The following is a 12,700-nucleotide window of genomic DNA, read 5'->3' on the forward strand; positions in this document are numbered from 1 at the left end:
CTAATATTAGCAGGCAATTATCACTGTTAAAAGAATAGAAAGCACTGAATAAGTAGATAACGGGTCAGTTTGCATCACAAACTCAATACCTAGTCAGTATGTGTTCCATTAGAGAACTCAGTGTTGCATAATAGGGTTGTTACAAAGAGTAAAATCAACATGCACTCAGGTTATATGTTTTGTAATGGACATTTTAGGGGCTAGAGGTTCTACTAATCACTAATTACAGGCTCAACAGCACAAAAATAAAAAAAACAGGTTGGTAACAGTGTTTATTCTGCAGTGTTATAACTAACAATGCAGTTCTTAGTTATTTTCATGTAACATACATCTAATTGTGTGCTAATTAAGGTCATAATAAATCAAATGTAATGCATTAGTGACTTAAATAGGCATTATTGCCCAATAATGATTGAATTATTAGTGGCATGTCCTAATAAATAAATAAAGCTTAATGCGGAGTTAGTAGATTTTATTGTACATAGAGCAAAACTGCAATAAACACCTACTTTGTGCACTTTAAAATAAAGTGTTACCATTATTAATTAGTCAGGTCAAATATTTTTCCATGTTTCTATGAGAGCTTATCAAAATATCTTGTATTAAGACACCTTTAAGGAAAACAGATTCTCCCCCTGCTGTCCTGTTGGCCTGTATAAACACCACTCTTCTAGGTACTTAGGTTATCCACAGGTTTTATTGCAGTAATGTGTTTATTCAGTGTAATGGCATATAATGCAGCAGGGCTACCTGGCTCTCTGGCGCCTGAAGAGTTGTGAGGTAATGCTCATTAAATGGTAGGGTTGGTGGGTCAGCAGTGGGATTGTAATGTTATCCAAATTTTATTCTCCAATTTGCAGGTGTCTACCCGAGGACTTTAAGAGGTTCCAGTGTTGTTGTTTTTTTCTTTAACCTTAGAGGCGCCTCTAAAATCTGCACTTTGCCGGTTACAGTGTTTTGCTTAATAGTACACCGCCATCTCACCTCAGACGTTCTGTTTACTCGGGTTAAAAGCTCTAGAAAGCTAAAACCCAGCTCTCTTACCTGTAGTAAGTGTGTTGAAATTACAGCAAACCTATAAATATTCTTACTGTTGTCTTCCTCTTCCTCTTCCTCTTCTTGCTTGTTGTCTTACTTTCTTTCTTTCTTTCTTTCTTTCTTTCTTTCGTTCTTTCTTTCTGTCTCAAGGTAAGAATTTAAAGCTCTTTTGGAGCGTGACAGCTCACTCTTCATATAAACTGCTGTCCTTATCTGAGGTCAGACTTGAAAGTTTTTGCATTAGCACAGCAGAGTGATGGAAGAAGTGCTCTGCTCTCCCCAGTCTGAAGAAAAGTGGATTTTCTGCTTTAGCCTGTTAGAGCGTACCGTGTGGAAGAATGTGTCGTGATTTTTTTTTTCTTCTTCTTCTTCACTTTGACAACAATAAGGAGCCAACCTACATATCTGCAGGGCAGCAAATGGATTCTTATTCCTTTCGCCTCAGCATGTGCGGAGTAGAAGACTTGAGCCACTATGGAGTTATTACTGTTATACAGTCGGTTCCAAAAGTATTTGTATAGTGACAGTATTTGTCATTTTGTCTCTGTACACCATCACAATGATCAAGCAATCAAGATATGATTGAAGTGTAGACTTTTACTTTTAATTGAATTGAAATATTGCATTCAGTTTTTAAGAATTTCTGTCATTTAAAAAAAAAAAATGAATGTAATTATAAATAGAAAAATGATGTTTAACATTACAGATCTATGCAAGTGCCTGAAGTCTGGAACACTTGGACATCACCAAATGCTGAGTTGCTGTCCTTGAAATGCTTTGGCAGACTTTTACTGCAACCGCTTTCAGTTGCTGCTTGTTTGTGGGTCCTTCTGCCTTCAGGTTTGTCTTCAGTAAGTGAAAAGCTGCTCAAAGAAACTCTGCCATTTAAGAACATTTTCTTTGCCTCTTGGGTTGCATTTGCGTCATGTTCAGCATCATTATCCACCTGTAATGTGAAGCACCGGCCTTGGTTTTGCAGCATTTGACTAAATCTGAGCAGAGTGTATAGCTCTGTATCCGTCAGAATCCATCCTTCTGTTTCTATCTGCAGTCAAATCATCTATAAACACCAGTGACCTAGGTCCTTTGGCAGCCATACAGGCATATATACTTACATGCATGTTATAGCCATGCTGTAACAGTGCCTCCACCATGTTTGACAGATGATTTGGTAGGCTTCTAATGAGCCCTTTCATTGCCTCTCCATACTTTTATCAATCTTTCTGATGTAACTTAACCTTGGTTTTATGTGTCTACAGAATCTCGTTCCAGAACTGGGTAGACTTTGTCTTTAGATGTAGTCTCATCTGACATTTCTGTTCTTGTGGGTTACCAGTGGTTTGCATTTTGAGAAATTCCTAAACGGTCAGTGCTGCATCGTTGTGAAAACACTTGAATTAAAGCTGAACGTCTACACCTCAATCATGTCTTTGATAATAAAGGTAAAGGTGCATGTATTTGTCACTGTACAGTGTACACTGTACAGCGAAATGTGTCCCCTGCATTTAACCCATGGTAGTGAACACACACTCACACACACACATGTGTTGGGGGCAGTGAGTACACACACACACCCAGAGCGGTGGGCAGCCAACACCAGCGCCCGGGGAGCAGAGAGGTTAAAGGGCCTTGCTCAAGGGCCCAACAGTGGCAGCTTGCCGAGCACGGGAATCGAACCCACAACCCTGTTATTGATATCCCGGCGCTCTAACCGCTGAGCCACCACTGCCCACTCATCTATCATCATTGATGATCATTGATTGATTTCAAATCAATGTAGGTGCTGTACAGAGTCTAATAAAAATAAATGAATAAGTCACTATCCAAATACTTAATACGACCCTTACTGTAGATACCCTACTGATTGAAAAGTTTGAATTCACCTGCCAAATATTAAATAGGCCCCCCCTCGTGCCGCCACAACAAATCTGACCATTCCAGGCATGGTCCTGTATGTTGTCAGGTGGGGCCTCCATGGACCACATCAATGAGCCTTAGGTGCCCATGATCCTGTCGTCGGATCACTGATTGTCCTTTCCTGGATCCCTTTTGGTAGGTACTGACCACTGCAAACCAAAAAAAACGGCACAAGACCTGCATGATTGTTAAGGACATGTTCTGATCCAGTCAGTCGTTCAGCCATTACAGTCTGGCCCTTGTCAAGTCAAGTCAAGTCAAGTCAGATTTATTTGTATAGCTTTTTACAACTGTTGTCGTCACAAAGCAGCTTTACATAATTAGTACTTAATAAAGAACAGAGACAGAGAAGAAAGAAGGAATAACATGAAGCGTCAAAGACCCCCGTGAGCAAGCCAACGGCGACAGTGGCAAGGAAAAACTCCCTCAGAGCTGGAGGAAGAAACCTTGGGAGGAACCAAGGCTCACAAGGGGGTGGACCCATCCTCCTCTGGCCAGACTGTTTTAAACATTAATGATAAAAATTACCAAAGCAGATACAACAGAAAGTTAATAGTGGTGATATTAATAGTGTCAGACAGACTTGTAAAAGTGTCTCAGACTGTCTCAAATGAACGTCCATTTTTCTGTGGTTTACTTGCTGCCTAATGTATCCTTCCCTTAACAGATGCCACTGTAGATGAAGATAATCTATGTTTTTCACTTCACCGGTACTAATGTATTTAAGGGGCAAAACACTAGAAAAAGACGTTCCCTGAAGGAAACGTAGAATGGTTGTGGTTTCCACTTCCAGGCGGTTGCTGTGTTGTTGCCGTGGTATTACACACAGTTTGTATGCAGACGCTAGATGGGTGCTACAGTGTGGCAAAGGGATTGCTGTGGTATTTCAGGCAGTTGCCATGATGTTTTTGCTAGGCAGCTGCGATGGTATCCTGTGTGGTTGCCAGTCAGGTGTTGCCAAGTGGTTGCTGTGTTGCTGTTGCTGTGTTACCTCGAGATTCATTCGCCACCTGGAACAATAGTTTTAACTGTCCAAAAAGTCCAAAAAGATGAAGCCATTCTGGGACAAATGTGTTTTTATGGGTAATTTATCTCCCAATTTTAATCATAAAAAAGCAAAGAACATTTGCATACAAGTTGTTGCAGTAGCAACCCTTTATTATCTAGTAAGTTGACAGCTTCCGAAACCTGAACCAAAACCAAAAGCTTCTTTTTTTAGCTTTGCTGCTGCTTCGTCACGAGCCTCAGTTTAATGTTGGAGTCAGGTGGTGATGTAAGATCTTGCCATACTTTCTTTTTTTTGTTGTTGTGCAGATACATTGCGTCAGATGTATATTTTTGTGTTCCACAGGATTTTGGCTGGGGATCGAATTAGATAAGCCCAGTGGGAAGAATGATGGCTCTGTTGGAGGAGTGAAGTATTTCAGCTGCCCCCCTAAACATGGAGTATTCGCCCCACCCTCTCGAGTACAGCGGTAAGTGGGCATATTCTCATATAAACATTTATATAGACCCATGCAGAGGTTTTAGGCACCTGAGCACATTTGAAGCCATGTCTCAGGGTTTTGATGGTAAGAACTCCAGATCCAATTGGAAAAGATGCTGGTAAACATAAATGCAGTAAAAGGAACAAGAGCTTCTCATTGTGAAGAAAGTAGGTGCGATCTTGTGAGCTAGTCTGAAGAACAGAGCTCGGTTCCTCCAGGTTTCTCCTGGACGCCCCACAGTCCAGCTAGCACAGTGTGGATGTGGTCAATTCCATCAGCAGCAGCAGCAGCAGCTCACCTGTATTTACCATCATTAATCAATAATTTACCAAACCAGTTGTTGATATGAGGAGAACTCTAAATAATATTAGACTTCATGAGGAGAACTTTGGAGATGTTCTAATGAACACAGTGATGGAGAACCACCACAATTTTATGTATGCATTTATTGGTATTTATTCTAAAACAGTGTTTTACTGAGGAAATAAACACTTACTGCCCAGATGAGGAGCTTTTCATTCTGATTCTTATAGGTGCCCAAAACTTTTGCACAGTGTTCTATTTGTACATTAGCTGTTAGACATTCTGATCCCCATTGCTGTGTACAGTTTTTTTAGGACATAGAGGACTAATGTCATAGAAAATATATTGCTCTGTCAGAGCGCATTTAATCACACTTTTTCTCTGAGATGGGGAAGGTGAGAGGGTGCTTGTGAGCGTTGATTCAGAATGATGTCATTGGGGAGAGTTTAGATTTATTAAGACCATTTTTTTTGCCAATGCTGCTTCAGTTTTTTCTCTCTCTGAAGCGTCAGAGAGCCATCTCTCATCTAGACTTGTATAAAGTTCATCTTTAGATTGCATCTGTGACATTTAGAGAAGAACCATTCAAGTCAAATGACCCAAATAAAGTGCTTAAAATAGGCTGTCACAGGAAAATATAGCTACGACGTGGCTGATTGTATGCAACTGAAATGTCATTTCTGTTAGGGTCTTAGTCCTTAGTGTTATCTGACATGCCATTATGAGCTGTTCCTAATTAAATGGCAGTAGTACATCACACTCTTTTAAAGGTGTTTGAAAAGGAAAGCAAAACATGCTGAATGATGAGCCTCGATACGACTGTAGCAACTGTTCGACTTTCTTTGACTCCTGTAATTGAATAATGATGCAACTCTAGCAATTTGTGTGAAGCACTGCTTGGAAATGAGGGCTGTGTGAGTTGGTTGCATACACAGACAGCAAGCAGCTATTAACGAGCAATAATTCCCACAGTACTTATGTGGAACGCCCCACTTCATTTGATGCTAATGGCTGTGAAGACCGTACTGACAGCGTTCTGCATATTTCTGTCTAAGCTTTTTTCTTTGGAGTGAAGTTGTTTGTGTAAGGTCAGCTTGACATGGTTTATTGTTGGATTTTTTTATTCTCTGAACCTGTGTTGGGTTGTTCAAATACTTATCAGGCTTTTGAGCTTAGGGAGATGTAGCAGTGGATTTAAGCCGCCGTCCAGGTTCAGCAATTACACAGAGACTTTCTGGCTGCTACAGTAAACTCTCATTGTTTTATTATCTTGGAAATGCTGCCAGATAATAGCAGTAATTCGAGGTGTTAGAATTATAATATATATCGGAGAACAACAATATTATACTATATGGACAAAAGAATTGGGACACACCTCTGCATCACTGAACTGAATTGAAGGTGAAGGTGTTTCATTTAGTTCTGTTGCCACAGATTTATAAAATTAAGGAACCACAGCAACTCAGCCATAAAATTTCAGACCACGTACAGTTACACAGCGGGGTCACCTGGTGCTATGGAGCGTAGTGCATAAAAGTGGCCTACGCTCTGCTAGTTCAATTACTGCACAGCTCCAAACCTGCAGGGGGGGACTAACTCTATATTAAGGCCTATGGATTTAGAATGGGATGTTATCCATATAGTGTTTTGCAATACTGCAAGAAAAAGAACTATCAGTTTTAACGAATTATTTGCATGTAAAGATTGGTAACAGACAGAGGTCCAGAGGTTTTGTGTTGTGTTTATACCCCAATCACTAGAGAGCAGTGTTGAGAATAACAGGGTCTTCAGATCCCTCTGTTCTGATTGGATTAACAGTCAACTTTTATGCATTGTGTGTTTTTAGACTGTTTTTAAACATTTAAATTAAAAGAAAATGCAGTATATGACCTTGCTTACAGTTTAACAATATATTGCTGTATTTGGAAATCATAACCCCTGTATTGTGATACTTACAGAAACTTACATTTCTTATCCAAACAGAGCTGATCAGCAGTGTTGATCAGGGTTTCATATTAATTTTGGTTTTTAAATAATTTGAGGTTGTCAGTAGTTCTCTGCACAAACATGTATAAGTAATTATATTTAAAAAATCCAAGTTAAACAGAAAAAAGTATATATCAAATAATTTACATACACTATATATGGACAAAAGTATTGGGACACCTGCTCATTCACTGATTCTTCTGAAATCAAGGGTTTTTAAATTGCCACTGTTGGGCCCGTGAGCAAGGCACACTCTGCTACATGGGTCCCTTAACTTGGCTGAACCTGCACCCTGACCCCAGCTTTCCAAGCTGGGTTATGTAAAGAGAAAATTGTGGAGGTACCGTAGAAGTATACCAGAATAACAACAGTAAAGCTTATTTTCTTATCTAATTATTAAAGGCTAGACAAAACCTGACATTCATTTCAAATAGTAATAGATGTTGTCAGCCCTGTACTCATTTGGTACGAAGATTTAGCAATTACAGTGTGTGAAATGGGCATAAAATGCAATGTTTTATGATGTTTTTGAACATTGAAGTGATGCATTTTAAATAAAATAGTGTGTTTCTGCCTGGGTGTGCAGGCAAGGCCCAGCATGATTTTTCTTTCTGTGTTCTGAAAGAGAAATCGAATTAACCTCTCCATTAAACATTACAGCATTATAAAATTCACCATTGCGCAAAGAGCAGCATAAAATGAATGACCTGCTATTAGCCGCACTCATCACAACTGCACAAAAAGTACACTAAAACAGCCTGTATAGACGTGTGTGTGTGTCTGTGTGTAGGGGTGTGTTAATTTCTATATAGGCCCTGAAAATGCATAAATACACTATTATACTGTAAACCATTCACTGTTCTAATGAATGCATTCAGTCACTTTAAGTTGCACCGATTGCTGATACAGATGTATCGTACAAACAACTTGCAAACAGCTTGTCTAGTCCCTGTAGAGAAGTACAGCCAATAGAATAGGACTCTCTTGAGCAGGTAAGCATGGTCATTAGCACCATGCCTAAAGCCAAAGCATGGGCTAAAGTGGTTTAGTGCTCCATCCAATACGTTGGGGATGAGATGGGGTGATGACCATCCTGACTTTACTAATGCTGTTGTTGCTAAATGCAATGATCCAAAATCTAGTAAAAAAGCCTTCTTCACGGGACAGTAGAGACAGTCTGGAAAAACTCTTTTTTTTTTTTTTTTAAACCCTTGATTTCAGAAGAATCAATGAATGAGCAAGTGTCCCAATACTTTTGTCCATATATAGTGTATGTGAAATGTTTGCAATGGTGGTGCAGGTTTATTTTGGCATATGCTTCACACATTTTGTACCCTTTTTTCCAGACACCTAACCTAGCATGGCATGTTGAGAGAGGTTCCCAAACTTTTTCAAGACCCACCTTTAGAATCCCCTTTCAGTCAGTTTACTGTTCTTTCACTCCACAATAGATTCTTATAAAATAATAAAATAATGACCTATGTCTGAGCTGTATTCAGCTCTAATCTTCAGTGTGAACACATTGATATATTTAGGTTATATGTAGACGTGGCTTTTTGGACTTTCTCTGATCTATGTTGTGAGCAATATGGATGAGTTTCCCTCTTTAAGCAAGCACCCCATGGTAGACTCTCTCATTTAGCTTTGAAATTGAGTTGGCTGCTCTGTATCTGCTCACCCTTATTTTCAGTATTCATCTCTCTGGTGATATGTGCACCATGTATGTGCACCATGAGTTCTGCCCCATGATCATACTCTTAGATAAGTTAGCTAGAAGGCTAAACGCCACAGCACAGGACGCGTTCCAGCTAACTGAGGCTCAACTCAAACACGCTTAGACGATAAAGCCTCATACCTCAGAGCACAGAGTGGAGTAAATGGTCTTAGTTGAGAGTGATCTCCACTGTTTTCAGGCACATTTAAGAGCCTGGTTCATCCTGCTCTGTCTTTCTACCGAATTTGGTATTGCTAAAGTTGCAACTATGATGGGCTTGTTCTTTCCTTACCAGTTTTCCCACAGTGCCCCCACCCTGGCTCTCTTAAATGCAAATGGGAGAATGAGCTTATTTGGCTGTGACACATCGTAATTATACAACACTATCACAGTGAACTGTATTACCGTTGTACAGACTAAGCCTACTGTACATGCACCATTACAGCCCTCCTCTCCACGCTCCTATTAAGTTTGGCTTTGAAACGTGCCACCTCAATCTGAAGCAGTCCAAAAGCAACTGAGCAGAATCAAAACGTGGGGAAATTTCAGGTCTCGTAAAGCATGACATCATTTCCTAAATAATCATAATTGAATCGAGCCATTATGAGACCAACCATTTACCCGCCTAATCCGTACCATTCTGTGCCTTTCTATTTCTCGCCCTGTTCAGTTTCCCTTTCATGTTTTTCCTTCACTATTCTTTAATGGAGTTTACCCTCCATCCTTCATGCCCCTCCTGTAGGGTGTTATATTATCTCCCTCTAGCTCCGTCAGCCGGCTTGTTTATGCCTCTCATCCTGCATAAAGTCTCCCCGTCTCCATGTAGCTCTCCATCCACAAAGCCTGATCTCCATTCAGCACCACTCTCTTGCTTCAGAGCGGCCGCCATGCTCTCTCTGAGTTGCCGTGAGAGCCATCTCCAGCAGCCCTGAGTGATAAGCGCTGCATTGTCAGGAGCTCTGTGCTTTCTTCCTAATTAACCCTCAGGGCAGCCGGAGAGACGGAACAGCCAGCTAAGCACAGCTAAACTAATGGAAAGCTCCGATATTGTGAGCGAAAACGGAGATTGGGAAGGCAGCCACTTTCTTGCTCATTCACTGTTTTTCATCTTGTCAGAGACTGATCAGTAGCCATTTAGTAAACCGGCTGCAGACGTTTTCTTTTTTCCCCTTTTCTCTGCTTTTGCAAACACGATGAGACAGATTTAGTGTTTTCAGCCCTTCCTCACTTTCCGCACAGTTATTAACCTCAGTGAAGCTAAGTGATTGTGCCTAACATGTAGTTTTGAACCCACCCGTGTGGCCAATTATGTGATGCGCTTTTTACTCCCTCCTTATGTTCTTCAAAAGTATTGGGACACCTGCTAATTCATAGTTTCTTCTTAAATCAGGGGTATTATCAGGGCTTGTCCTGTTTTTGCTGGAGTAACTGTCTCTACTGTCCAGGGAAGAAGGCTTTCTACTAGATATTGGAGCATTGCTGTGAGGATTTGATTGCATTCAGTAACAAGAGCGTTACAGAGGTCAGGATGTCGGATGATCACCACCCCACCTCATCCTCAACTCCCAAAATTATACCAAAAGTGTTGGATAGAGCACCACCATCCATCATTCTAGAGAACACAGTTCTTCCACTGCTCCACAGCTCAATGCTAGGGGGCTTTATATCCCTCTAGCCCATCTGGCATTTGACGTGGTGCCAATAGGTTCATGTTTGTCTGCTCCAGAGAGTCCTATTCTATTGGCAGTACAATAGAATACAAGCTGTGTCAGCAATGGGTACAACTTGAAGTAGCTGAATGTATATAGTGACATATAGTGTAGCGAATATCTGCTATAGAACAGTTACAATACCAAGAAGATTTGCATGGTATTGTGGGAATTGTAGTGGATATGTGAGCATCACTGTGGTAACAGTAGTTTTGTGGTCTCTCCCGCCCATTGCTGTGTGTGTGGAAACATGTTATAAATAGGCTAGCTAATGTTTACATTTTGGTGGTTAAAACACAATAGGATGTAACAACTACCTCAAGAGGGCGCTATATGACACTAGATGAAAAAAACTGTAACTTGAACTATTGTCTGTTTATGATAAATGAAACTAAACCCAGAGTCTTAGGCATTTTTTCTGGGTTTTTCTTACCTTCTTCCTGCTGTACTGGACTTTTGTGAACAGTTACACCCCTAAGCCTTACTAGTAATTAAATGTGAGGCTTTATAAGAAGGTCTTCATAAAAGTCCTCACAGCAAAGTTGCTGAACTAAGTCAGTTATATCTATTGTTTTCCATTTTTATGCTTAAATGTAATAAAGATAAAACTTCAATATTGGTGTGGCTACTGCCAGATGCAGACATTGAAGTATTGATTACTGGCACTTGCTCATCTCTTTTATAGCATACCAAACTGTTGAGTCTACTGTGTGTGTGTGTTTGTGTTGTGTCCTGAGGCGAAAATAGCACAGAGCGGCAGTGTGTTTATAGGATATAATAATATTTGCTGAAAATGATGGTGATTAATTCTGCACTTCCGCTTTTCTACCAGGATCCATGGCTCTGTGGACTGCCTGTCAGAACTGACCTCCTCCCGGCACAATCACACCTTCACTGGTGAGCTGTGTTTGGAAGCCTGATCACTTTCAGCTGTCTAAATTAGTGTAGTTTCGGAATGGTTTGAAAAATCATTTCAAAGAATTATGAAGATTGTGTGTGTCTGTATATGTGTGTGTGTGTGTGTGTGTGTGTGTGTTTTTTATCCAGGAATTCGCCGTAGTTTTAGCACTTCTTCAGCCATTGCCACACAGCGAGAGCCAAATCGTAAAAATCAAGCTAACCGGTAAGAAATGGATGGCAGAGTCCAGAAACACTTTATCAAATACACTAACAAGTGAGCATACATACATTACAGAGAAGTCTTAAGTGGAAATGTCCAAAGTGGATAGTAACTGCCTCATCAAGCAGTGATTTATTACCACACTTAGGTTTGCAGTTTCTGCAGTTTATAGTACAAACAACCTCCATATAAATACACAGGTAAAGACACAGACATCTAATATTTGCTATAGGTTGAATGGACTAAGTGCATGTCATACAGAAAACTGTAGAAAACGGTTTCCTGTGTTATTCATGTCTATCAAAAAAATGTCACATGATAAATTCACAGGGCTGTATATTACTACAGAATGGAGAACTAGGCTAAATATGGCCCCTATCACACTCCTATTAACACCCCTCGAAATAATTAAACCTAAATTAACAGCCATAATGTTTTTGAAGAGTTGTATCTAGATAAAAAAAAAAAAACTGTATTACATTTTTTTTCACGTCAGAGAAATAATAAACAGTGTATGGCCATCCCACATCTTTCATTAGTACCAGCAATTGATTTCAGAGTGTTCAGCACTAAGGACTTAAAGAAAGTTCTCAACAGATTAGGGAAATTTCAGTCTTCTGTTTTACTGTTTGACAACCCCAATGTGGCAGTTGTTCTTTAATCTGCCTCAGAATGTCCAGTTTTGGGGTGCTAAGTGTTAAGGTGCTCTGCAGATTAAGGCACTGCCAATATGACCCGATCGTGCTGCCTGCCAGCGGAACCCATAGCTCGAAAGAGCACAATTGGCCTTGCTCTTTCCAGAGAGGTAGATGGCTCTCTTTCTCTCCACACATCACTTCAGTGTGATGCTTGCTTGCACGGGTGTCTCCTAGCCAGTTCATCAGAGTTGGGCACCCAGCGCTTTCCTCATAGTGTGTTGGTAGCCCGGTGACGTTGCATTGGTGTCAGTTCAGAAAGAGGCGGTGTTTGGTTTTGCACCCTTTCAGTGTCAGGAGCATTACATGTGAAAGGGGGTGAGTACTAACGAGTGGGTTGGGTGATTGGCTTTCTAAAACTGGGGGGGAAATGCTCCAGAAATACTTAAAATCCTTTTCAATACTTGAAGTATTTTTTAATCGATTTCTATTATAAGTTAAGAAGGTTTTTTTCTTCTCCTGTACAGTTGATGTTTTGAAAATAGTGATGTGATATACCATGTGCTTTTTATATTATTCCGTATGCAGTCATCTTCATAGGGCCCCCTCTGGCTAGATCCCCTGGGCTGCATCCCTAAAGCCCATTGGGGTTTGTGTGGTCTGAATATTTCCTCTTGAATGACAGTTTGATTATGCAAAAAAAAAAAAAAAAAACAGTTATAATATTTTTGTACAAATGCTTGCTTTGGAAAACAGACAAATAAGAGTAAACATCGCGCAGTGGAATAAAT

At 40.3% G+C, this 12,700-nt stretch overlaps 1 protein-coding gene across 2 annotated transcripts in view; it reads left to right on the forward strand.

Annotated features, from left to right (window-relative positions):
- The window catches only part of LOC140564055 (CAP-Gly domain-containing linker protein 4), an 84,322-nt gene that overhangs the window by 66,882 nt on the left and 4,740 nt on the right, over positions 1 to 12,700 (forward strand). For both annotated transcript variants that reach the window (XM_072689116.1, XM_072689117.1), the window contains 3 exons: positions 4,307 to 4,430; positions 10,987 to 11,051; positions 11,202 to 11,277. In XM_072689116.1, the coding sequence (XP_072545217.1) occupies positions 4,307 to 4,430; positions 10,987 to 11,051; positions 11,202 to 11,277 (265 nt within the window). The remainder of the gene's footprint in view (positions 1 to 4,306; positions 4,431 to 10,986; positions 11,052 to 11,201; positions 11,278 to 12,700) is intronic.

This window comes from Salminus brasiliensis, chromosome 10, assembly GCF_030463535.1.
Source record: "Salminus brasiliensis chromosome 10, fSalBra1.hap2, whole genome shotgun sequence".
NCBI lineage: Eukaryota > Metazoa > Chordata > Actinopteri > Characiformes > Bryconidae > Salminus > Salminus brasiliensis.